General features: G+C 44.7%; 1 protein-coding gene across 2 annotated transcripts; it reads right to left on the minus strand.

The window, feature by feature from the left end:
• On the minus strand, positions 1–27,582 carry gnpat2 (glyceronephosphate O-acyltransferase 2). Of its 2 annotated transcripts, XM_041870873.2 has the most exons (17): positions 27,485–27,582; positions 23,337–23,537; positions 19,748–19,924; positions 12,547–12,676; positions 11,921–12,048; positions 9,974–10,049; positions 9,590–9,741; positions 8,632–8,762; positions 6,775–6,926; positions 6,579–6,692; positions 5,771–6,031; positions 4,840–4,919; positions 4,565–4,705; positions 3,676–3,775; positions 1,565–1,658; positions 1,312–1,373; positions 1–608 (listed from the first exon to the last, which is right to left on the minus strand). In XM_041870873.2, the coding sequence occupies exons 1-17, from the start codon at positions 27,491–27,493 to the stop codon at positions 565–567; spliced, it is 2,052 nt and encodes a 683-aa protein (XP_041726807.2). In that variant the 5' UTR covers positions 27,494–27,582; the 3' UTR covers positions 1–564. The 2 variants fall into 2 exon arrangements, with proteins under 2 accessions (XP_041726807.2, XP_045068838.1); XM_045212903.1 differs by lacking the exon at positions 23,337–23,537 and having other exon boundaries at positions 27,485–27,570.
• Between the last annotated feature and the right edge of the window lie 15 nt (positions 27,583–27,597).

Consider the following 27,597-nt stretch of genomic DNA (forward strand, 5'->3'; position numbering starts at 1 on the left):
TTTGCGATAAGATGACATTCATTTTATTCAAGAATTTACATCTTCAAAAAAAGAAAAAATTGAAATTAAATGTAAAAAAACATTCCAATTCACATGTTGATATCTGATAAGTCAATGCATATATTATATTTAATGATTGGTATAACATAAAAATCTTGTTAAACTAAAACCCACTCAGACAGTGTGTATTGACTCAGTGGTTAGACTGCCATCTAGTGGCCTCCATTGGAAGTGTCTGGAGTCCAAAAATTAACTTCACTGATTCTACTAGATGCTTACAGCAGATCTAGGAGATGATTACAGGTAATGGATCGGTATCACTAATTAACAAATGAATCACTCACTCACTCTAAGTAAGGCCATAAAGGTCTATACAGCTACAGTTGACACAGTGGTCACAGCTTTACAGTCCAGTTGATTATAGTCAGCGTCTGGAGCGACGCTGAGCACTAGAGGCCTCGCCAGCACACTCTACTCTAAGATGCTGTATGAATACAGGCCCAGTGTTGGGTTGGAGACAGAGGATGGGTCCAGTCTGTCCGTCTGGTCTGCAGTCCTCCAGGATTAGAGCCTGGGGTTAGGGACGGTCTGTACCGGCAGTCTACCCGCTGGAGGGAGATACAGAGAGGGTGGGAGACAGAGAGGAGGGGGGGAGACGGGGGAGACAGAGAGGTGGGGTAGACAGAGACACAGTTGAGGGGAGACAGAGGGAGAGGAGGGAGACAGAGAAAGGGGGGAGACAGAGAGAGGGGAGGAGCCAGAGAGAGTGGGGGGAGACAGAGAGAGTGGGGGGGAGAGAGAGAGAGGGGGAGAGAGCGAGGGAGAGGGGGGGGGACAGAGAGAGAAAGGGGGAGACAGAGAGAGAAGTGGGGGGGGAGACAGAGAGAGAGAGAGAGAGAGAGAGAGAGGGGGGGACAGAGAGAGAGAGAGACAGATAGAGAGAGAGAGAGAGGGGGGACAGAGAGAGAGAGAGAGAGAGAGAGACAGAGAGAGAGAGACAGAGACAGAGACAGAGAGAGACAGAGACAAGAGAGAGAGAGAGAGAGAGAGAGAGAGAGGGGGAGAGAGAGAGCGAGTGAGGGGGGGACAGAGACAGAGAGAGAGAGAGAGAGAGGGGGGGGAGAGAGAGAGAGAGAGAGAGAGAGAGAGAGAGAGCGAGGGGGAGAGAGAGAGCGAGTGAGGGGGGAGAAAGAGAGAGGGAAACAGACACAGACAGAGAGAACTCACTGAAACCATTAAATTGTACTGAATTACAGTAACTTTAGCAGAGAGTATGCATACAGTTGACCCGTGTAATCTCCACGTTCTTACCCAGAGTCTCTGCTATTCTCCTGATGGCTGGCTTGTTGGCTCTGAACTCACTCTGCTCAGCTCTGAAACCAGACAACATTAGTAACAGCTACACCCAACGCAGAGCACACAGAAACCACTGAAGTGTACTATATTAAATCATACTACATTGAAGTATACTATATTAAAGTGTATTCTATTGACGCGTACTATATTAAAGCGTACTATATTGAAGTGCACTATATTGAAGTGCACTATATTGACGTGTACTAACGTTCTCAGCCTGGTCACAGCCTCCAGTCTCAGGAGAGCAGACAGGACATTCTTCTGGGTATCAGATGACAGGGCTTCATAAGACTTCAGCTCTCCTGGAGGACAGACGGACATTAGAAAGATGCAGCACGCCTACCGATTGGCGCATCGCTTTAATGCACTGCCCTGCGTCATTACAGCCTGGGTTCGAGCTGTCCCAATGGACGGCTGTAGCCGGAAGTCCCAATGGACGGCTGTGGCCGGAAGTCCCAATGGACGGCTGTGGCCGGAAGTCCCAATGGACGGCTGTGGCCGGAAGTCCCAATGGACGGCTGTGGCCGGAAGTCCCAATGGACGGCGCACATTGGGCCAGCACCTTCATTACAGCCAGGGTTTGGTGCACATTGGGCCAGCACCTTCATTACAGCCTGGGTTTGGTGCACATTGGGCCAGCACCTTCATTACAGCCTGGGTTTGGCGCACATTGGGCCAGCACCTTCATTACAGCCTGGGTTTGGTGCACATTGGGCCAGCACCTTCATTACAGCCTGGGTTTGGCGCACATTGGGCCAGCACCTTCATTACAGCCTGGGTTTGGTGCACATTGGGCCAGCACCTTCATTACAGCCTGGGTTTGGCGCACATTGGGCCAGCACCTTCATTACAGCCTGGGTTTGGTGCACATTGGGCCAGCACCTTCATTACAGCCTGGGTTTGGCGCACATTGGGCCAGCACCTTCATTACAGCCTGGGTTTGGTGCACATTGGGCCAGCACCTTCATTACAGCCTGGGTTTGGTGCACATTGGGCCAGCACCTTCATTACAGCCTGGGTTTGGCGCACATTGGGCCAGCACCTTCATTACAGCCTGGGTTTGGTGCACATTGGGCCAGCACCTTCATTACAGCCTGGGTTTGGCGCACATTGGGCCAGCACCTTCATTACAGCCTGGGTTTGGTGCACATTGGGCCAGCACCTTCATTACAGCCTGGGTTTGGCGCACATTGGGCCAGCACCTTCATTACAGCCTGGGTTTGGTGCACATTGGGCCAGCACCTTCATTACAGCCTGGGTTTGGTGCACATTGGGCCAGCACCTTCATTACAGCCTGGGTTTGGCGCACATTGGGCCAGCACCTTCATTACAGTCTGGGTTTGGTGCACATTGGGCCAGCACCTTCATTACAGCCTGGGTTTGGTGCACATTGGGCCAGCACCTTCATTAAAGCCTGGGTTTGGCACACATTGGGCCAGCACCAGCCGGGGTGGGGGAGGAATGGCGTCTCTTCGCGCTCTAGCGACTCCTTATGGCGGGTCGAGCTCCTGCAAGTTGGCTGAGGAAAGCAGTGAGCTCCCGACGAACATTTATTGTGCTGACGTTGCTTCCAGAGGCAGTTTGGAACTTGGTAGTGAGTGTTGCAACCCAGGACAGATACATTTTTATACGCTACGTGCTTCAGCACTCAGCGGTCCCGTTCTGTGAGCTTGTGTGGCCTACCACTTTGCGGCTGAGCCGTTGTTGCTCCTAGACGTTTCCACTTCACAATAACAGCACTTACAGTTGACCGGGGTCAGATCTAGCAGGGCAGAAATTTGACGAACTGACTTGTTGGAAAGGTGGCATCCTATGACGGTGCCACGTTGAAAGTCACTGAGCTCTTCAGTAACGCCATTCTACTGCTAATGTTTGTCTATGGAGATTGCATGGCTGTGTGCTGGATTTTATACACCTGTCAGCAACGTGTGTGGCTGAAATAGCCAAATTTGAAGGGGTGTCCACATACTTTTGTATATCTCAGAGGTGCTGGACCAAGGTTCAAGGACTGGTGTGTGTTAGGGGACAGGACAGGTGTAGGTTAGGGGACAGGACAGGTGTAGGTTAGGGGACAGGACAGGTGTAGGTTAGGGGACAGGACAGGTGTGGGTTAGGGGACAGGACAGGTGTGGGTTAGGGGACAGGACAGGACAGGTGTGTGTTAGGGGACAGGACAGGTATATGTCAGGGGGCAGGACAGGTGTATGTCAGGGGGCAGGACAGGAAAGGTGTATGTCAGGGGAGAGGAGAGGACAGTTTAGGACAGGTGTCTGTCAGGGGAGAGGACAGGACAGTTTAGGACAGGTGTCTGTCAGTTACCCGATAAGAGGAGCTTGGATGCCAGGCTGCGGACGGCAGGAAACATCTGTCTCTCTGTGAACACCTCAACACCCTCCACACACAGGTGACTGAACACCACCTGAACACAGACACACAGAGACACACACACACAGACACACAGAGACACACACTCTCCCTTTAGTGGAGGGTATTTGAAACTGACTTGAGATGAGGGGTTAAGATTAGACCTGAGTGCACTACCTTTGACCAGGACCCATAGGACTTTCTACCTTTGACCAGGACCCATAGGACTTTCTACCTTTGACCAGGGCCCATAGGACTTTCTACCTTTGACCAGGACCCATAGGACTTTCTACCTTTGACCAGGGCCCATAGGACTTTCTACCTTTGACCAGGGCCCATAGGACTTTCTACCTTTGACCAGGGCCCATAGGACTTTCTACCTTTGACCAGGGCCCATAGGACTTTCTACCTTTGACCAGGGCCCATAGGACTTTATACCTTTGACCAGGGCCCATAGGACTTTCTACCTTTGACCAGGGCCCATAGGACTTTCTACCTTTGACCAGGGCCCATAGGACTTTCTACCTTTGACCAGGGCCCATAGGACTTTCTACCTTTGACCAGGACCCATAGGACTTTCTACCTTTGACCAGGGCCCATAGGACTTTCTACCTTTGACCAGGGCCCATAGGACTTTCTACCTTTGACCAGGACCCATAGGACTTTCTACCTTTGACCAGGACCCATAGGACTTTCTACCTTTGACCAGGGCCCATAGGACTTTCTACCTTTGACCAGGGCCCATAGGACTTTCTACCTTTGACCAGGGCCCATAGGACTTTCTACCTTTGACCAGGGCTCTGTCTGTGTCTCTATACAGGAACACACTCAGTCCTCCTCCTACCTGGTAGGCGTCTACGAAGGGCTGTAGCAGGGCTCGCAGGAATGAGGTAGTACTCTGACCCTCCTCTAGTGATGTCACTTCCTGTTGACTGGTCTGGACTGCTCCACATTTCCTGAGTAACGAACACGCCTCCTCAAAGTCCTTCAGGACACACAGACACACAGACAGAGAGACACAGAGACAGAGAGACACAGAGGCAGACACAGAGGCAGATATAGATCAGTCACAATTTACCCACAATGCATCACAATCCTCTGTTACAGGTGAAGACTTACCTGTGAGGATCTGCCAGTGATGAAGATGAAGTCGTTGGAGAAGAGGTCCAGGAGGAACCTGAAGTAGCTATAGATGTCCTCTGGAGACACAAAGAGACATGGTCAGACAGACAGACAGACGGAACCTGAAGTAGCTATAGGAGAGACAAGGACACAATCAGTGTGTCTAACTCACCTCTCTGTGAGCTGTGTGCTGTGTGTATGGCCAGAGCCAATCAGTGTGTCTAACTCACCTCTCTGTGAGCTGTGTGCTGTGTGTATGGCCAGAGCCAATCAGTGTGTCTAACTCACCTCTCTGTGAGCTGTGTGCTGTGTGTATGGCCAGAGCCAATCAGTGTGTCTAACTCACCTCTCTGTGAGCTGTGTGCTGTGTGTATGGCCAGAGCCAATCAGTGTGTCTAACTCACCTCTCTGTGAGCTGTGTGTGCTGTGTGTATGGCCAGAGCCAATCAGTGTGTCTAACTCACCTCTCTGTGAGCTGTGTGCTGTGTGTATGGCCAGAGCCAATCAGTGTGTCTAACTCACCTCTCTGTGAGCTGTGTGCTGTGTGTATGGCCAGAGCCAATCAGTGTGTCTAACTCACCTCTCTGTGAGCTGTGTGCTGTGTGTATGGCCAGAGCCAATCAGTGTGTCTAACTCACCTCTCTGTGAGCTGTGTGCTGTGTGTATGGCCAGAGCCAATCAGTGTGTCTAACTCACCTCTCTGTGAGCTGTGTGCTGTGTGTATGGCCAGAGCCAATCAGTGTGTCTAACTCACCTCTCTGTGAGCTGTGTGCTGTGTGTATGGCCAGAGCCAATCAGTGTGTCTAACTCACCTCTCTGTGAGCTGTGTGCTGTGTGTATGGCCAGAGCCAATCAGTGTGTCTAACTCACCTCTCTGTGAGCTGTGTGCTGTGTGTATGGCCAGAGCCAATCAGTGTGTCTAACTCACCTCTCTGTGAGCTGTGTGCTGTGTGTATGGCCAGAGCCAGCATGGCTGGACGTATGAACACATGCACCGCCTGGTTCCTGTAGGCCGCAACCATTAGCACCTTCCCCGCCCGCCTGACCACACCCTCCTCTGCTGTGAAAGGCCCAGCCCCCACAGGCCCCTCCTCCTCCTCCAGCAGTGTGACACGGCCCTGGTGACAGCGAATCACAGAGCGGTGCAGGGCCATGCTGGATGACATCACCTGGTTTTCGGATAGCTGCTCTACAGAGGAGAGAAAGACGTCACTGCGTTGAGGACAATTCAAGGTGTGTGTGTGTGTGTGTGTGTGTGTGTGCCCATTAAGTATGATTACAACATAAGATTAGTCTAATTTCTAAGTGTACCATGCTGTACCATCTAAACGGGATAAGAGGAAATACTGAACGTTCGGTTCTGGGTGCTGATCTCGGATCAGTTTAGCCTTTTAGATCATAATGAATAAGATTGTATGGACGGGGGACGGGGGACGGGGGACGGGGTGGGATCTGATCCTAGATCAGTACTCAGACGCTCCGACAGGCTTTGTGGATATGGGACCTGAGCGACCTCCGGTCAGCCTTTCAGTGTCCCTGTATTCCTGAGACAGAGGATCTATTGGAGAGGCTTCGTGGATATGGGACCTGAGCGACCTCCGCTCAGCCTTTCAGTGTCCCTGTCTTACTGAGACAGAGGATCTATTGTTGAGTCCTAAATCCCCCTGATCAGTGTGTTGGAACGGCTCACACCAAACCAACCAACCAAACCAACCAACCAATGGCTGTACACCTACCAGGCCAGTCCAGGCGGGCCCCGAAGCTGATCGCCAGCCCCTTGAGCCACAGTGTCCTCTGGGTGAGCAGCTCCCAGGGCAGACCCTTCTCTGGTTCCTCTCCTGGTAGTAATACTGTGTGAACATCAGCTTTTGTTAATGAGAGTAATGACTGCGGGGGATACAGATCGTCCTGCTCCTCTTCCTCAGCGTGTACCTGGGTGTGTGTTCTGGTGGTCCTGGAGCACCAGGCAAGCCATGAGAGACCAGGGGCTGAGGATGGAGCCCTGTTCCTGGACGCGTATCACCTGCTGGGCCAGCCAGCTCACACACTCCTGGGTCTCTACGCTGGGCCTCTGGGGTAGGTCTCTGAGAGGGGGAGACGGGAGGGGGAGACGGGGGGAGATATGAGCAGAAAGAAAGAGCTGGCTGGTTTCACAATAGAACTACAATATGGTTTTGTTCTGAAGATGTGCTACCAAGATATGCCTGAGATAAGATACAGTAAGACACAGAGACAGACTGACAGACTGACAGAGAGAACGCTGGCTGTGGTCGTGTACCTGGGTAGGAGACAGACTGACAGAGAGAGAGAACGCTGGCTGTGGTCGTGTACCTGGGTAGGAGACAGACTGACAGAGAGAACGCTGGCTGTGGTCGTGTACCTGGGTAGGGAGACAGACTGACAGAGAGAACGCTGGCTGTGGTCGTGTACCTGGGTAGGGAGACAGACTGACAGAGAGAACGCTGGCTGTGGTCGTGTACCTGGGTAGGAGACAGACTGACAGAGAGAGAACGCTGGCTGTGGTCGTGTACCTGGGTAGGAGACAGACTGACAGAGAGAACGCTGGCTGTGGTCGTGTACCTGGGTAGGAGACAGACTGACAGAGAGAACGCTGGCTGTGGTCGTGTACCTGGGTAGGAGACAGACTGACAGAGAGAACGCTGGCTGTGGTCGTGTACCTGGGTAGGAGACAGACTGACAGAGAGAACGCTGGCTGTGGTCGTGTACCTGGGTAGGAGACAGACTGACAGAGAGAGAGAACGCTGGCTGTGGTCGTGTACCTGGGTAGGAGACAGACTGACAGAGAGAACGCTGGCTGTGGTCGTGGTACCTGGGTAGGAGACAGACTGACAGAGAGAGAGAACGCTGGCTGTGGTCGTGTACCTGGGTAGGAGACAGACTGACAGAGAGAACGCTGGCTGTGGTCGTGTACCTGGGTAGGAGACAGACTGACAGAGAGAACGCTGGCTGTGGTCGGGTACCTGGGTAGGAGACAGACTGACGAGAGAGAACGCTGGCTGTGGTCGTGACCTGGGTAGGAGACAGACTGACAGAGAGAACGCTGGCTGTGGTCGTGTACCTGGGTAGGAGACAGACTGACAGAGAGAACGCTGGCTGTGGTCGTGTACCTGGGTAGGAGACAGACTGACAGAGAGAGAACGCTGGCTGTGGTCGTGGTACCTGGGTAGGAGACAGACTGACAGAGAGAGAGAACGCTGGCTGTGGTCGTGTACCTGGGTAGGAGACAGACTGACAGAGAGAGAGAACGCTGGCTGTGGTCGTGTACCTGGGTAGGAGACAGACTGACAGAGAGAGAGAACGCTGGCTGTGGTCGTGTACCTGGGTAGGAGACAGACTGACAGAGAGAACGCTGGCTGTGGTCGTGTACCTGGGTAGGAGACAGACTGACAGAGAGAACGCTGGCTGTGGTCGTGTACCTGGGTAGGAGACAGACTGACAGAGAGAAGACGCTGGCTGTGGTCGTGTACCTGGGTAGGAGACAGACTGACAGAGAGAACGCTGGCTGTGGTCGTGGTACCTGGGTAGGAGACTGACTGACAGAGAGAACGCTGGCTGTGGTCGTGTACCTGGGTAGGAGACAGACTGACAGAGAGAGAACGCTGGCTGTGGTCGTGTACCTGGGTAGGAGACAGACTGACAGAGAGAACGCTGGCTGTGGTCGTGTACCTGGGTAGGAGACAGACTGACAGAGAGAGAGAACGCTGGCTGTGGTCGTGTACCTGGGTAGGAGACAGACTGACAGAGAGAACGCTGGCTGTGGTCGTGTACCTGGGCAGGAGGTTGTATTGGCAGCGGTCCACCCTCCCCTTAGTCAGCTGTCTGACTGATAGAGGCATGCCGAAGGACACGTGCATACTGCCATAGTCTTCCTCCAGTACCCTCCTAGCCTTCAATAAGCCCTATGGGGGAGGGGGGATGGAGAGAGAGAGAGAGAGAGAGAGAGAAGGGGAAGGGGGATGGAGAGAGAGAGAGGGGGGGGGTGGAGAGAGAGAGAGAGAGAGAGAGAGGGGGAAGGGGGATGGAGAGAGAGCGAGAGCGAGAGGGGGGTGGAGAGAGAGAGAGGGGGGAAGGGGGATGGAGAGAGAGAGAGAGAGAGAGGGGAAGGGGGGATGGAGAGAGAGAGGGGGGTGGATAGAAAGGGGGATGGAGAGAGAGAGGGGGGGATGGAGAGAGAGAGGGAGAGAGAGAGGGGGGGATGGAGAGAGAGAGAGAGGGGGATGGAGAGAGGGAGGGGGAGGGAGAGAGAGAGGGAGGGGGAGGGAGGGAGGGAGAGAGAGGGGGAGGGGGAGGGAGAGAGCGGGAGAGGGGGGAGGGAGAGAGAGGATAAAGAGAGTGTGAGGGGAGAGGGAGGGAGAATAAAATAGTTGAAGCGTGGTATCCAGTTAACCCCTTTAAACTTATAGTTGTAATGGTGTGGTTGGGTGGTACCACTCAGTGAATATAGGGGTGTGTTTGGGTGGTACCACTCAGTGAATATAGGGGTGTGTTTGGGTGGTACCACTCAGTGAATATAAAAATATATATATAGTTGGAGGTTATTGGGAAAGGGTGAGGTCAAAAGAGGTACCAGAAGAGGTACCATAGTGAATATAGGGGTGTGTTTGGGTCGTACCACTCTTAGTGAATATGGGGTGTGTGTTTGGGTTGTACCACTCCTAGTGAATATGGGGGGTGTGGTTGGGTCGTACCACTCTTAGTGAATATGGGGGGTGTGGTTGGGTCGTACCATGGTGGTCTCTCTGGGCTTGGGGACCCCTAGTAGTTCATGTGCCAGTAGAGACTCCTCCAGGACCCTGTCATAGCTGATACTGATGGGGACCAGGGTGATGTCATACACCTCCCCTTTAAAGAACGGCTCCAGGACCATGTGCATCATACCTGCAGGGACAGACAGACAGACAGACAGGGGAACAGGACATGTTAATTAGCCACAGACAAGGGGACAGAGACAGACAGACAGACAGACCATGTTAAATAGCCACAGACAAGGGGACAGAGACAGACAGACAGACAGACCATGTTAATTAGCCACAGACAAGGGGACAGAGACAGACAGACAGACAGACCATGTTAATTAGCCACAGACGTGCGAGCACACACCCACATTCACCTAATTTGGGTGTGAGGGACTTGAGTGTCCTGCTCCGAAACCCCTCCACATAGAACTCTACAGGAGCATACCCTGTCTGAGGAGAGAGAACACACTAGTTACAAATAGCCCAAATGATACCCTAGACAGCGCCTTGCAAAAGTATTCATCCCCCTTGGGGTTTTTCCTATTTTGTTGCATTACAACCTGTAATTTAAATGGATTTATATTAGGATGTAATGGACATACATAAAATAGTCCAAACTGCTGAAGTGAAATGAAAAAAATTACTTGTTTCAAAAAATTATACAAACACGTTTGGTGTTCACCAAAAGCCATGTTGGAGACTCCCCAAACATATGGAAGAAGGTACTCTGGTCAGATGACACTAAAATTGAGCTTTTTGGCCATCAAGGAAAACGCTATGTCTGGCGCAAACCCAACACCTCTCATCACCCCGGGAACACCATCCCCACAGTGAAGCATGGTGGTGGCAGCATCATGCTGTGGGGGTGTTTTTCATCAGCAGGGACTGTGAAACTGGTCAGAATTGAAGGAATGATGGATGGCGCTAAATACAGGGAAATTCTTGAGGGAAACCTGTTTCAGTCTTCCAGAGATTTGAGACTGGGACGGAGGTTCACCTTCCAGCAGGACAATGACCCTAAGCATACTGCTAAAGCAACACTTGAGTGGTTTAAGGGGAAACATTTAAATGTCTTTGAATGGCCTAGTCAAAGCCCAGACCTCAATCCAATTGAGAATCTGTGGTTTGACTTAATGATTGCTGTACACCAGCGGAACCCATCCAACTTGAAGGAGCTGGAGCAGTTTTGCCTTGAAGAATGGGCAACAATCCCAGTGGCTAGATGTGCCAAGCTTATAGAGACATACCCCAAGAGACTTGCATCTGTAATTGCTGCAAAAGGTGGCTCTACAAAGTATTGACTTTGGGGGGGGTGAATAGTTATGCACGCTCAAGTTCTGTTTTTTTGGTCTTATTTCTTGTTTGTTTTGCATCTTCAAAGTGGTAGGCATGTTGTGTAAATCAAATGATACAAACCCCCCAAAAATTAATTAATTCCAGGTTGTAAGGCAACAAAATAGGAAAAATGCCAAGGGGGGTGAATACTTTCGCAACCCTTACAGGCACAATATTCCCTTATATAGCGCACTACTTTTGACCAGGTCCCAGTGTACTCACTACCAGGTCCCAGTGTACTCACTACCAGGTCCCAGTGTACTCACTACCAGGTCCCAGTGTACTCACTACCAGGTCCCAGTGTACTCACTACCAGGTCCCAGTGTACTCACTACTAGGTCCCATTGGGCTCTGGTCTAAAGTAGTGCACTATAAAGCTATTTGAGACACACATAATATATACACTGACTATACAAAACATTAAGAACACCTGCTCTTTCCATGACATAGACTGACCAGGTGAATCCAGGTGAAAGCTATGATCCCTTATTGATGTCACTTGTTAAATCCACTTCAATCAGTGTAGATGAAGGGGAGGAGACAGGTTAAAGAAGGATTTTTAAGCCTTGGGACATGGATTATGTATGTGTGCCATTCAGACGGTGAATGGGTAAGACAAAATATTTAAGTGCCTTGGAACGGGGTATGGTAGTAGGTGCCAGGCACACCGTTTTGTGTCAAGAACTGCAACGCTGCAGGGTTTTTCACGCTCAACAGTTTCCCGTGTGTATCAAAAATGGTCCACCACCCAAAGGACAACCAGCCAACTTGACACAACTGTGGGAAGCATTGGAGTCAACATGGGCCAGCATCCCTGTGGAACGCTTTCGACGCCTTGTAGAGTCCATGCCTCAACGAATTGAGGCTGTTCTGAGGACAAAAGGGGCGTGATTCAATATTAGGAAGTTCCTTCTGTTTGATATACTCAGTGTCCATACAGTGGTGTAGTTTGTGGTAATATAAATCTTTATTGTGTGGACACGTACCCTGACAATGTTTTTGACATACTCAGAGAGGACAGCCCAGTACAGCTTGTCAGACCCGATGGCCCTCCTGATGAAGAATGCTCCAGAACGACGCAGGATCTCTCCCACCATCTTCATGTCCATCAGAGCTACAGAGAGACAGACAGACGGACACAGGGAGAGAAAGACAGACAGACAGGTAAGTTAGACAGACAGACAGGTAAGTTAGACAGATATACTGGTAGGTTAGACAGACCGACAGGAACGTTAGACAGGTAAGTTAGACAGACAGGTAAGTTAGACAGACAGACAGACAGGAAAGTTAGACAGACAGACAGGTAAGTTAGACAGACAGACAGACAGGAAAGTTAGACAGACAGACAGGAACGTTAGACAGGTAAGTTAGACAGACAGGTAAGTTAGACAGATAGACAGGTAAGTTAGACAGATAGACAGGTAAGTTAGACAGACAGACAGGTAAGTTAGACAGACAGACAGACAGGTAAGTTAGACAGATAGACAGGTAAGTTAGACAGACAGACAGACAGGTAAGTTAGACATTTGTTATCTGAAGTGTGGCTTGATGGTCGTTCCAGTTTTATAAAGTCGACCAAAACACAGAACAGGATGAATCAATAGATACTTGCGGATTCCAGCAGCTATAACGGGGATGGGCAGGTCATAGGTGAACAGGATGTAGGACAGAACCAGGAAGTCCACATAACTCCTGTGATTGGGCATCAGGATCACTGGAGACTCCTGAATGGCCTGTTGGAGCTGGGGGCGAGACAGAAACGTCACTGTGAACCAATAAACTGAGAGAACAACAGATAATGGGTCCAAATTAGGGGTGTGAACGTTTAAATGACATTGGGATCGTTAACGTTTCAAAAACACCCCTAACTGAAAATGTATTTTGTATATTTCTTTGTATGAAAATCAATGTGCAATTATCACAGAACTACCAATATTATCACAGAACTACCACTAAACAAATACCTAACACAACAATGCTGGAACGCTAGTAAGAGGACATATGCATCTTTACAATGATTTGCCACAGATATAAAAGTGTCCCGCAAGTTATCGTCGTTAACAGTTGGCAGAGTGAGACAGGGACGAGACAGCAGGGAAGTCCTATATGGCAATACTTTGAGAAGTTAAATGAGAAGGTGATGAAATGCAAACTTTCCGAGGTGGAATTGAGCTACAGTGGGCAGTACAGGGAAAATGTACAATGATTGCTCTGCAAGTACATTATAGTCATTTAGCAGACGCTCTTATCCAGAGCGACTTACAGTTAGTGAGTGCATACATTTTTTATTTTTTACATTTACATTTACGTCATTTAGCAGACGCTCTTATCCAGAGCGACTTACAAATAGGTGCATTCACCTTATAGCCAGTGGGATAACCACTTTACAATGTTTTATTTTATTTATTTATTTATTTATTGGGGGGTAAGGGGGGTAGAATGATTACTTTATCCTATCCCAGGTATTCCTTAAAGAGGTGGGGTTTCAAATGTCTCCGGAAGGTGGTGAGTGACTCCGCTGTCCTGGCGTCGTGAGGGAGCTTGTTCCACCATTGGGGTGCCAGAGCAGCGAACAGTTTTGACTGGGCTGAGCGGGAACTGTGCTTCCTTAGAGGTAGGGGGGCTAGCAGGCCAGAGGTGGATGAACGCAATGCCCTCGTTTGGGTGTAGGGACTGATCAGAGCCTGAAGGTACGGAGGTGCCGTTCCCCTCACAGCTCCGTAGGAAAGCACCATGGTCTTGTAGCAGATGCGAGCTTCAACTGGAAGCCAGTTTTATTTTTTCATACTGGAATCGAACCCACAACCCTGGCGTTGCAAACGCCGTGCTCTACCAACTGAGCTACATCCCCTGCCGGCCATTCCCTCCCCTACCCTGGACGACGCTGGGCCAATTGTGCGCCGGCCCGTGGGTCTCCCGGTCGCGGCCGGCTACGACAGAGCCTGGATACAAAGAATGAGCTCTCAAACACGATACGTGGCGTTAACAGAAGACTTGTTGGGACGTCTATGAACACACTGTCTTACATCACTGTAACGAGCATCACATTGATGAGGAGTGGGACAATCCTGTCTCGGAGCTCTACGGACAATTCCTTCGACCTCATGGCTTGGTTTTTGCTCTGACATGCACTGTCAACTGTGGGAACTTATATAGACAGGTGTGTGCCTTTCCAAATCATGTCCAATCAATTGAATTTACCACAGGTGGACTCCAATCAAGTTGTAGAAACATCTCAAGGATGATGAATGGAAACAGGATGCACCTGAGCTCAATTTCGAGTCTCATAGCAAAGGGTCTGAATACTTATGTAAATAAGGTATTTCTGTTTTTTTATTTTTAATACATTTGCAAAAATGTCTAAACCTATTTTTGGCTTCGTCATTATGGGGTATTGTGTGTAGATTGCTGAGGAACTGTTTAAAAAATAGAATAAGGCTGTAATGTAACAAAATGTGTAGAAAGTCAAGGGGTCTGAATACTTTCTGAAGGCACTGTATCTGACCAAATTATAAAAGACAAGAATTATAATTTTGAATTCTGTAAAGTGAGTGTGGAAGACGTAAACAAATTATTGTTGTCTATCAACAATGACAAGCCACCGGGGTCTGACAACTTGGATGGAAAATTACTGAGGATAATAGCGGACGATATTGCCACTCCTATTTGCCATATCTTCAATTTAAGCCTACTAGAAAGTGTGTGCCCTCAGGCCTGGAGGGAAGCAAAAGTTATTCCCCTACTTAAGGATAGTAAAAACCCCTTTACTGCTCAAATAGCCGACCAATCAGCATGTTAGCAACCCTTAGTAAACTTTAGGAAATAATGGTGTTTGACCAGATACAATGCTATTTTACAGTAAAGAAATTAACAACAGACTTTCAGCACGCTTATAGGGAAGGACATTCAACAAGCACAGCACTTACACAAATGACTGATGATTGGCTGAGAGAAATTGATGATCAAAAGATTGTTGGGGCTGTTTTGTTAGACTTAAGTGCGGCTTTTGACATTATCGATCATAGTCTGCTGATTGAAAAACGTATGTGTTATGGCTTTACACCCCCAGCTATATTGTGGATAAAGAGTTACCTGTCTAACAGAACACAGAGGGTGTTCTTTAATGGAAGCCTCTCCAACATAATCCAGGTAGAATCAGGAATTCCCCAGGGCAGCTGTCTAGGCCCCTTACTTTTTGCAATCTTTACTAACACATTTTCCACTGGCTTTGATTAAAGCCAGTGTGTCTATGTATGCGGATGACTCAACACTATACACGTCAGCTACTACAGTGACTGAAATGAGCTGCAGTTAGTTTCAGAATGGGTGGCAAGGAATAAGTTAGTCCTAAATATTTTAAAAACTAAAAGCATTGTAATTGGGACAAATCATTCACTAAACCCTAAACCTCAATTATATATTGTCCATAATAAAGCGCTGCTCTGTCTTCTTAACAACACTATCAACAAGGCAGGTCCTACAGGCCCTAGTTTTGTCGCACCTGGACTACTGTTCAGTCGTGTGGTCAGGTGCCACAAAGAGGGACTTAGGAAAATTGCAATTGGCTCAGAACAGGGCAGCACGGCTGGCCCTTGGATGTACACAGAGAGCAAACATTAATAATATGCATGTCAATCTCTCATGGCTCAAAGTGGAGGAGAGATTGACTTCATCACTACTTGTATTTATGAGAGGTATTGACATGTTGAAAGCACCGAGCTGGCTGTTTAAATGACTAGCACACAGCTCAGACACCCATGCATTCCCCACAAGACATGCCACCAGAGGTCTCTTCACAGTCCCCAAGTCCAGAACAGACTATGGGAGGCGCACAGTACTACATAGAGCCATGACTACATGGAACTCTATTCCAAATCAGGTAACTGATGCAAGCAGTAGAATCAGACTTTAAAAAACAGATAAAAATAGACCTTATGGAACAGCGGGGACTGTGAAGCAACACAAACACAGACACATGCACACACACACACACACACACACACGATAACATACGCTCTATACACACACGTACACATGGATTTTGTGTTGTAGATATGTGGTAATGGAGTAGAGGCCTGAGGGCACACAGTTAATATGTTGCGAAATCTGTTATGAATGTATTGTAATGTTTTTAAAATTGTATAACTGCCTTAATTTTGCCGGACCCCAGCAAGAGTAGCTGCTGCCAAGGCAGCAGCTAATGGGGATCCATAATAAATACAAATACAGTATTCTAGTAGTAGTATTCTAGTAGTAGTAGTAGTAGTAGTATTCTTGTAGTCTAGTAGTATTCTAGTAGTAGTAGTATTAGTAGTAATAGTAGTATTCCAGTAGTAGTATTCTGGTAGTATTATTCTAGTACTATTATTCTAGTATATTTTCTGTAGTATTCTAGTAGTAGTATTCTAGTACTATTCTACTAGTGGTATTTTAGTAGTATTCTAGTAGTAGTAGTAGTAGTAGTAGTAGTAGTCTAATTTTATTATAGTAGTAGTAGTATTCTAGTAGTAGTAGTAGTAGTAGTAGTAGTAGTATTCTAATATTATTATATTAGTAGTAGTATTCTAGTAGTAGTAGTAGTATTCTAGTAATAGTAGTAGTAGTATTCTAATATTATTATAGTAGTAGTAGTAGTAGTAGTAGTAGTAGTAGTAGTAGTAGTAGTAGTAGTAGTAGTAGTAGTAGTAGTAGTAGTAGTAGTATTCTAGTAGTAATAGTAGTAGTAGTAGTAATAGTAGTCTAATATTATAGTAGTAGTAGTAGTAGTAGTATTCCAATATTATTATATTAGTAGTAGTAGTATTCTAGTAGTAGTAGTAGTAGTAGTAGTATTCTAGTAATAGTAGTAGTAGTATTCTAATATTATTATAGTAGTAGTAGTATTCTAGTAGTAGTAGTAGTAGTAGTAGTAGTAGTAGTATTCTAGTAGTAGTAGTAGTACTCAAAGTAGTATTCTAGTAGTAGTAGAATTCTAATATTATTAAAGTAGTAGTAGTATTCTAGTAGTAGTAGTAGTAGTAGTAGTAGTAGTATTCTAATATTATTATATTAGTAGTAGTAGTATTCTAGTAGTAGTAGTATTCTAGTAGTAGTAGTAGTAGTAGTATTCTAATATTATTATAGTAGTAGTAGTAGTATTCTAGTAGTAGTAGTCTAATATTATTATAGTAGTAGTAGTATTCTAGTAGTAGTAGTAGTAGTAGTAGTAGTATTCCAATATTATTATATTAGTAGTAGTAGTATTCTAGTAGTAGTAGTAATATTCTAGTAATAGTAGTAGTAGTATTCTAATATTATTATAGTAGTAGTATTCTAGTAGTAGTAGTAGTAGTAGTAGTAGTATTCTAGTAGTAGTAGCAGTAGTAGTATTCTAGTAGTAGTACTCAAAGTAGTATTCTAGTAGTAGTAGGGGTGTAACGATCCATCTACTACATCGATGTATCGATTTATATTCATATGATCCAACTACATCGATCTGTGCTCGGCGAGTTGGCCTTTTGGACAACATATATCGATCTAACATCGTTTTAAAATGTAATAAATCGATTGTATCGATACTAGGAAATAACCCATTGGATTTAAGCACGTCAGACTTTATATGCAGGGGTGCACATAACTGGTACGCAGATACGCAAGCGCGACAAAAATCAGGAATGCGTAATGCCACTTGTGTTACTACGCGCCCTTTGCGTACTTGACCGATCTTCTCATCTAACCTCACATGACATGTTGCTTGTCAACTACTGTCAGGGATGTCCAAAAAGCAACAGACATTAAGCAGCTTCTTTGGCGTTTCGCCACCTACAAAGAAATGCCAACTGGAGCCAGAGCCGAAGAAAATACTTTTTTCGGAAAAGTGGCTCCAAGATGTGCAGTGGCTTGAAGCTAACGATGAGCGCACTGAAATGTGGTGCAAGATTTGCCGCTCAAATCCACATCTAGCAGACAAAACAGGTGCATTTTATAAAGGCTCAAAGAATTTCAACCATCCTTTATTTGACAAACATGAAAAGAGCAAGGAGCACACGAATGTGGCGCAAGCCATTGCTAAAAGCTAGCCGAGAATAAATGTCCAGTCGCCCACTTGCCAGATGGCGAGACAAGCTGAATGAAGAACAGCGGCAAGCTCTGTTTAATATTTTTCTCTTTCCATACTCCGGCAACATGCTGCGGTTGGAGACTCCCCTTGTGCACATTCTGTGCACCGCACACACACTGGAGAATTGCGCGAAATCAGCTGATCGCAACGTTCCTTACTGTGAGACATTTCATCGCTCTGTGGTCAAGCTGCTGCAGTTTTATTTACAAAAAGGTGGAGCAAAAAAACTGCTGCACTGAATAAAGCTATGTGAAGAAAATGGGATCTCCTTTGTGGAACTGGGTAAGTTTCGTAATACCAGATGGTCTGCATGGAGGCATGAAACACTGTTAAAAATATCAAGACTATTGCCAGCCATTAAAATGCAACTGGTTACCAGGTATTTATTTCAGTCACACTGGTTGAATTTTTGGCTAAAAGGTTACTGAATCGATTTCAAGTCACTGAATCGTTTCGGATTGTATCGTTCTAAATGAACCAATATCGTCCTTGAATCGTATCGACAACCACGAATCGTGATACAAATCGAATCGTTGTTAAAACGAATCGTTACACCCCTAAGTAGTAGTAGTAGTAGTATTCTAATATTATTATAGTAGTAGTATTCTAGTAGTAGTAGTAGTAGTATTCTAGTAATAGTAGTAGTAGTATTCTAATATTATTATAGTAGGTAGTAGTAGTAGTAGTAGTAGTAGTATTCTAGTAGTAGTAGTAGTAGTAGTAGTACTCAAAGTAGTATTCTAGTAGTAGTAGTAGTAGTAGAATTCTAATATTATTAAAGTAGTAGTAGTATTCTAGTAGTAGTAGTATTCTAATATTATTATATTAGTAGTAGTAGTATTCTAGTAGTAGTAGTAGTAGTAGTATTCTAATATTATTATAGTAGTAGTATTCTAGTAGTAGTAGTAGTAGTATTCTAGTAATAGTAGTAGTAGTATTCTAATATTATTATAGTAGTAGTAGTATTCTAGTAGTAGTAGTAGTAGTAGTAGTAGTAGTAGTAGTATTCTAGTAGTAGTAGTAGTAGTAGTACTCAAAGTAGTATTCTAGTAGTAGTAGTAGTAGTAGAATTCTAATATTAAAGTAGTAGTAGTATTCTAGTAGTAGTAGTAGTAGTAGTAGTAGTATTCTAATATTATTATATTAGTAGTATTCTAGTAGTAGTAGTAGTAGTAGTCTAATATTATTATAGTAGTATTCTAGTAGTAGTAGTAGTAGTAGTATTCCAATATTATTATATTAGTAGTATTCTAGTAGTAGTAGTAGTATTCTAGTAATAGTAGTAGTAGTATTCTAATATTATTATAGTAGTAGTATTCTAGTAGTAGTAGTAGTAGTAGTAGTAGTAGTAGTAGTAGTATTCTAGTAGTAGTAGTATTCTAGTAGTAGTAGTAGTAGAATTCTAATATTATTAAAGTAGTAGTAGTATTCTAGTAGTAGTAGTAGTAGTAGTATTCTAATATTATTATATTAGTAGTAGTAGTATTCTAGTAGTAGTAGTAGTAGTAGTAGTATTCTAATATTATTATAGTAGTAGTAGTATTCTAGTAGTAGTAGTAGTAGTAGTAGTAGTAGTAGTAGTAGTAGTAGTATTCTAGTAGTAGTACTCTCAAAGTAGTATTCTAGTAGTAGTAGTAGTAGAATTCTAATATTATTAAAGTAGTAGTAGTATTCTAGTAGTAGTGTTCTAGTAGTATTATAGTAGTATTCTGACCCTGTTGAGTCCGTCCTGGTTGACGTTGATGTGGCTGAAGAGCCTCTTGAATACTTTACTGAGGGTGAACCCCAGCAGTCTGATGAATCCCAGCTGGAGGTTCTGAGACATCTCCTCCAGTATCCCCGAAGCCTCCTCTCTCACCAGATCCACACTCTCACCAGTCTCCATGGCCACCTGCACAGAGAGGTCAGGGGTCAAGTGTCAGAGAGTTAGTAGTCGAGTTCCTGCCCGACTACATTGGTTGTGTCTAGATTAGACTACTGCAATGCTCTACACTCCGGCCAACCGGATAAAGCACTAAATAAACTTCAGTTAGTGCTAAACACGGCTGCTAGAATCTTGACTAGAACCAATATGTTTTATCATATTACTCCAGTGCTAGCCTCTGGCTTCCTGTTAAGACTAGGGCTGATTTCAAGGTTTTACTGCTAACCTACAAAGCATTACATGGGCTTGCTCCTACCTATCTCTCTGATTTGGTCCTGCCGTACATACCTACACGTACGCTACGGTCACAAGACGCAGGCCTCCTTATTGTCCCTAGAATTTCTCTCTGTCTGCGTCTCTCTCTGTCTGTCTCTCCATATGACTCTTATTCATAACCCAAAAAACCAGTATAATAGTTGTAATAACAATATGTCATCATTTGCCATTTGTGAGAAGAGTGAAAATTGATTTATTTTATCTTTGCATTCTAAAATAATTATAGAAATAGGCTTCTACAGTGCCTTCAGAAAGTATTCACACTCCTTGACTTTTTCCACATTTTGTGTTACAGCCTGAATTTAAAATGGATACAAATTATCTTGAGTCAATAAGTATTAAATTCCTTTATTATGAAAAGCTAGGAGTAAATATTTGCTGAACAAGTCACACAATAAGTTGCATGCACTCACTGTGACGTTGAATATCCCTTTGAGCATGGTGAAGTTATTTATTAAAGTTTAGATGGCGTATCAAAACACCCAGTCACTACAAAGATACAGGCATCCTTCCTAACTCAGTTGCCGGAGAGGAAGGAAACCCCTCAGGGATTTCACCAATGGTGACTTTAAAACAGTTACAGAGTTTAATGGTTGTGATAGGAGAAAACTGAGTATGGATCAACAACATTGTAGTTACTCCACAATACTAACATAATTGACAGAGTGAAAAGAAGGAAGCCTGTACAGAATAACAATATTCCAAAACATGCATCCTGTTTGCAATAAGGCACTAAAGTAAACCTGCCAAAAAAATTGCAAAGAAGTGAACTTCATGTCCTGAATACTAAATGTTATGTTTAAAGCAAATCCAACACAACACATCACTGAGTACCACTCTTCATATTTTCAAGCATGGTGGTGGCTGCATCGTGTTATAGGTATGCCTGTCATCTGCAAGGACTAGGGAGTTGTTTTTTTAGGATAAAAATAAATGGAATAGAGTTAAGCGCAGGTAAAATCCTCGTAGGAAAACCTTTCAGACAAATTCCCCTTTCAGCAGGACAATTACCTAACACACAAGGCCAAATATACACTGGAGTTGCTTACCAAGATTTCACTGAATGTTCTTGAGTGGCATAGTTACAGTTTTGACTTAAATCTCCTTGAAAATCTATGGCAAGACTTGAAAATGGCTGTCTAGCAATGATCAAGAACCAACTTGACAAATATTGTACAATCCAGGTGTAGAAAGCTGTTAGACATACCCCAAAAAGACTGTAAATCGATGCCAAAGACGATTCTAACATTTAATGACTCAGTGATACTTATGTAAATGTGATATTTCTATATTTCATTTTTTATACATTGGCAAAAATATCTAAAAACATGTTTTCACTTCGTCATTATGGGATATTGTGTGTAGATGGCTGAGAAAAAAAACATATATTCAATTTTATTTAATCCATTTTGAATTCAGTCGGCAACAACAAAATGTGGAATAAGACAAGGGGTATGAATACTTTCTGAAGGCACTGTATTTCCTATTATTTATTTAATTTCCATGATCTTTGCTAAATAAATTCCTCAAATGTTCTGACTGTGATGGTTTCATACCTGCGAAATAGCCTATAAGTTAGGATAGGCTATCATTCGTCCCATCTCTCATTTAACTGGACCCACTTCACAGTAGTAAATAGATAAGCTATTTCAAGCATTTTGCTCTATGCGATCCGATCCGAAAGCACAGTTTAACGGTAGACCAGACGGTTCACCTTTTCCATGAACGTTTGTAGACTACGTCTGAATATTGTAATGTCAAATTCCTCCAGTAGACAATATTTCATTTATAAACATATCATAACCATTGCAGAATACATTCCTCACCTTTTCTGGCCATGATGAGTTAATATTTAAAAAATGTCCAAGTAGACAATGTTTCAGAATTCGCAGGCAGCGCAGCATATTTAGGTCCGGGAAAAAAGTAAATGCAAAACATTATTGAATTCAAACAATCCGTTTACAGGTCAGCAACAAGTTGCAATTGTTTTTGTATTTCAGAAACAGTCACATAATGTATTTGTATTTACCGACACCTCCAAAAACATTTGATCAAGTTGCTATTTCCAAATACCGTCTTGGCCTAATTCCAATACTTCCAAAGTAAACAGCCAATATGGGTGAATGATGGGTGTTTCAGGCAGAGTTACAATGTTCGCTCACGCGCAGTTTTACAACAGAAACATGCGTATGTATGCTGTGCGGCAAGTTAATAACTCTATATTTTTGTGCGTGCGCAGTCTTTTCAGAAATGGCGCACACAGATATTTAGTGTAAGATTTACGCAGCGGTTATAAATGAGGCCACTGAGCCCATACCTCAGACGTGGCCTGATGACTCCTGTCTGTCCCCGTCCCCAGTCCCCGTCCCCGTCCCCAGTCCCCAGTCCCCGTCCCAGTCCCCAGTCCCCGTCCCCAGTCCCCAGTCCCCGTCCCCGTCCCCAGTCCACCCAGCCGTGCCGCTGATCCAGTCTCTGCTGTTTCTACCTTGTCTCAGACCTACTGTCTCGACCTCTGACCTCCTGAGAGGCTGACCTGTTGTTACAACCACTGTGATTATTATCTGACCCTGCTGGTCATCTATAAAAATGTTCGCACGTCTTGACGAACGATCTGGCCTTAATGGCCATGTACTGTTATAATCTCCACCCGGCACAGCCAGAAGAGGACTGGCCACCCCTCAGAGCCTGGTTCCTCTCTAGGTTTCTTCCTAGGTTTCTGCCTTTCTAGGGAGTTTTTCCAAGCCACCGTGCTTCTACATCTGCATTGCTTGCTGTTTGGGGTTTAAGGCTGGGTTTCTGTATAAGCACTTTGTGACGACTACTGATGTAAAAAGGGCTTTATAAATAAATGTGATTTGATTGGTTGTGTGCCACGTCATAGACTGTGCAGTCGGGCATCAGATTGGCTATATTATATGATGTGGTTAGCTGATATGCTATCCAGGCATTGTAAGACAGGGCAGGAACTCGACCAATGTTCTTGTGATGGATCGACCGGCGGATATGTTGAGCGTACGTCAGGGAACGTTCAGGATTCTCTCTCTCTCTCGCTTGCTCGCACCCACCCGCCCACACACACACCCCCCCCCCACCCCCCCCGTACCTCCTTGGTGACGTATCGTAGGTACTGTGATTCCAGAACCGTCCTGTTGAGGGCGCTAGCGGAGAGAGGAGGGGCTCCCCTGTAGGGGGAGGGGGTAAAGGTCCGCAGGGCATGGCCTAGGTCACTGCTCCGCCTCCTCTCCTCCAGGATGTCCATAAACTCATCCCCCTGCTCCTGCCTGTCGCCAGAGGGATCCTCACACTGCAACAAGGAAACGCCATTCAAAACCATGGAAATGTAATATATTGGCTGATTTGTAATCGTGGTTTCAACCAGAGGAAGACATCTTGATCAGGAAAACATTAGCATGGGAAAGCAGACTCAAGCCATGGTACAGCGACTGTCAACACCTTTCATTGTTGTACATATTAAATTGTGTCATTCCGAACTTTATCCGCATCGTTACATTCCATTTTGTGCGTCTACGTATAACTCTAGGTTCTAGGTATAACTCTAGGGTCTAGGTATAACTCTAGGGTCTAGGTATAACTCTAGGGTCTAGGTATAACTCTAGGGTCTAGGTATAACTCTAGGGTCTAGGTATAACTCTAGGGTCTAGGTATAACTCTAGGTATAACTCTAGGGTCTAGGTATAACTCTAGGGTCTAGGTATAACTCTAGGTATAACTCTAGGGTCTAGGTATAACTCTAGGTATAACTCTAGGGTCTAGGTATAACTCTAAGGTATAACTCTAGGGTCTAGGTATAACTCTAGGTATAACTCTAGGGTCTAGCTTGCTGGTTGGGTAGTTCCTCAAAAACAAGTGAAATTGCAAAAAATAAATCTGGACCCTTCCATAACATGTCATTTACATCAAAATTAGAGGTTTAGTTGTAAGGAATCAAACTTCTCCTTTAAGGTCGCTACATTCTTCAGATATTAGTTATTACTTCAAAAGAAGGAAGGCTTGATCTCCTAAGTGCTTGAACAGGGCCACAGCTGCCTAGTCGATATGATAGCGAGCCGGCCTTGGACTGTGGACATTGAACACTCTGTGGCAACAACAAATAGGCTAGCCTAAACAGGACTTATGTTACAACCAATAGGTGGTGGGCCCAAGCCCAAAATCGTGAAGTTGATCGATCCCCATCGAGGGAGGAGCTGATTTAAAAAAAAATATATATATATATATATATATATATATATATATATATATATGACAGTAAATTATTCTTATGATGACTATAACATTTGTTGGCACCTTCAATTATTGCACATTTTCTCATAAAAAGTATATTACAACACTGTCTGCTAAGACAAATTTGCCGAACTGCTGAACTTGGAACCAATCAGAACTCCCATACATACCCCTGGTGAAGAAGGCAACCAATGGTTGTGAAAACGCGAGCTGCTGTCTGATGAACATATATAGCTAGCTAGCTCCCAGACTGAAATAAGATACATATCTGTTTGAGTGCACTTTAAATATGCAGCATGCAATACGAATCGTCTTGATCACATTACCATTTATCCAACTGATTGAAAGCTAGCCAATGTTGCAGACTAGCCTAGCTAGCTAATGTAAATGTCAATGTGTTTCATTAGCTATATATATATATATATATATATATCTCTGTCAGTGAATTAAAGTTATTAATTATGTTTTGGCATGATTATAGGTCTCATTTCAAGTAACTTGCTGCAGGCTTAAAGAAACGTTATATCATACATATGGCATAGCCTACAGATATAGCAATACAATGCAATACAATCTTCTCTTAAAAAAATAAACAGTTGTACAAAGTGCTCTGCAATAAGAGTTTGATTTCTAAACCAGATGAGTTCTCCAATAGCAGCTGCCCAGTACCATGATGGGCATCATGTTGGATGTATTGGAATAGAAGGCATTGAGACTGATAAAGAGCCTGTAGGATTATAGAAGAAAAAAAAACTGTTGGGAAATGAATGTTTGACTTTCAAATACTAAATGTTTAGTGAATGTGAGTATATTTAGGTGACTTAAATGATTAACTTTCCTACTAAATGTTCTAAAAGTTGGCGGTGCCAAAATCTTGCCAATCCATTCATTATTCTACTAACTATTGTGGAGTGTGTGACATGTTTTCCATAATGTAGTTTCATGCATATACAGCGCCTTCAGAGAGTATTCACACCCCTTGAATTTTTCCACTTCAAATCAAACTATGACTAAGACTAAATCCACAAAGAAGGAGAACAGGCAACTGTGGTCTCAATGTCTAAATAGTGTCGGCAGGGCTTGTTAAAACTGCAGTGGGATGGATCTCCTCACAGGTGAGTGAATCAGCCCATGCACTTGGTTGATCTCTGCTGCACGGAGATCACAAGCTCTTCAACTGGGCGGCGGCGGCGCGATGGAGGGACCAGCCTATACGGAGACTACCTAAGACACTGAAACAGAGTCATTGTAAAGTGTGGGAATAATCTTATGCCAGACTTAACCTCCGTTTAACCTCTTCCTTGTTCATTTCAAAGTCCATATGTTCATGACCCGATTCATATGAATCATATCAAATTATTTTACATTCATATTAACCCCTCCTACAGAATAGGCATTGGCAAGATTGAGTGATGAAATAAATGTCAAAATATTCTGTAAAAAAATAATATTTTGAGTGGCAAAGACTCCAGTGGTCATACATAATTCATAAATAAAATAAATAAATAAATAAATTGGTCATTTAGCAGACGCTCTTATCCAGAGCGACTTACAGGAGCAATTAGGGTTAAGTGCCTTGCTCAAGGGCACATCGACAGATTTTTCACCTAGTCGGCTCGGGGATTAGAACCAGCGACCTTTCGGTTACTATTCATAGATTCACTAAACATCTATTATTATTATTCTGTTTCATTATTCCTGGTAGATACTACTGGTTATGATTGCAGACAGAGCCCAGAGAATGGGATGGTGCAATATTGAATTAGTCATATTTTGATGTCCATGTCACCCCAGAGATATGCCCCATGCTGTAGAGATACACCTAGCAGACAGAAACTTCACTGTTGTAGGCATAATACAGCTAGTGCTATCTTGACTTGTGCTGGCAAACAAATCCATTACATTAGCTACCTAAATGTGAAGTAAACTCAACTGAGGAGTAATAGAGAATGGAGACGTTTAACTTGAAAACGTGCAGGATACCTCTTTCCGGTTTAACGTTTTTTTGTTGTTATACTGTGTTATGCTTGTTCACGTAGCACTACTCACAGGTTGTTTGGTGTACGTTTTTTGGGGGGTTGGTGAGATGAAACTGCCAAAACTCTGAAATGTATTGTTGTACATCAGATTTGCAACAAGATTTGTTCAAGTCTAAAATGTTAGTCCGTAATCGTAACAATGGTGTTTGTATGTTCACAGATGATATTTCACATTTATGGCGGCAGGTAGGTTAGTGGTTAAGCGCGTTGTGCCAGTAACCGAAAGGTCGCTGGTTCTAATCCCCGAGCCGACTAGGTGAAAAATCTGTCGATGTGCTCTTGAGCAAGGCACTTAACCCTAATTGCTCGAAAACATCCGAGTCAGTAAAATGAGCCGAACTTCCACTACTATTGTCAACAGCTGTCTACTTAGATACGGATAACCTGATTGTCAGACGTGATCAGCACACAAAATACCATGGATAGTACACGAGTTTACAGTTTAGTACCCGGCGGCGTTTGCCTGTCCAGCTAGCGGCCATAACAGTCAGTATTTTGAAAAAGATATGCAATAATTGACATTGCCAACAAACGGATATGTTCAGAAGAAATACATATACACAATGTAAAAAATAAAAATAAAATACAAATACAAAAAAACAATACAAAACTCTTCCTCCCTCGACAGACATCGATCATCTCGAAAATGAAAGCAGATAGCTCGCTTGCTATGGCATACAACCTACAAGTAGGCTAACAGTTGTTCAGTTAGCAACAACGACCAACCGACAGAGAAAATGTCAGCATATGTTACAGTAACAATACAATGCCTCAAGGAGAACACTAGTGGCAGGGAAGAAATACATATAATAGGCTATAATAGGCTAGCTATATGGGGATAACGGACAAAGACAGGCTACGGTATTTGTCGCTTCTATTTTAAAGCCAAGCACACATTAGGACGCAGAGGGCCAACGTCAAGACAATTCTAGGCCTACGGTAGACAAAATAACAAACAGCATAGCCTTACCGTTGTCATTGTCCTGGCAGGGCCGTCAGCTCCGTCTCATACTCCGCTCTGCTCGCTGTTTACTTCAGACAAAGCTCACGGTACCGGAAGACTGCCTGGGGCTGGAGCCAATA

The sequence above is a fragment of the Coregonus clupeaformis genome, unplaced genomic scaffold (assembly GCF_020615455.1).
Source record: "Coregonus clupeaformis isolate EN_2021a unplaced genomic scaffold, ASM2061545v1 scaf0062, whole genome shotgun sequence".
Taxonomy (NCBI): domain Eukaryota; kingdom Metazoa; phylum Chordata; class Actinopteri; order Salmoniformes; family Salmonidae; genus Coregonus; species Coregonus clupeaformis.

Bases quoted from the DNA above. Each gene is read 5' to 3' on its own strand.
- gnpat2 (XM_041870873.2), bottom strand. The intron at 9,742-9,973 runs GTGAATGTGGGT...CTGTCCCTGCAG, and splicing joins GTCCCTCACACCCAAATTAG to GTATGATGCACATGGTCCTG. The intron at 6,693-6,774 runs GTACACGCTGAG...ATGTTCACACAG, and splicing joins CCACCAGAACACACACCCAG to TATTACTACCAGGAGAGGAA.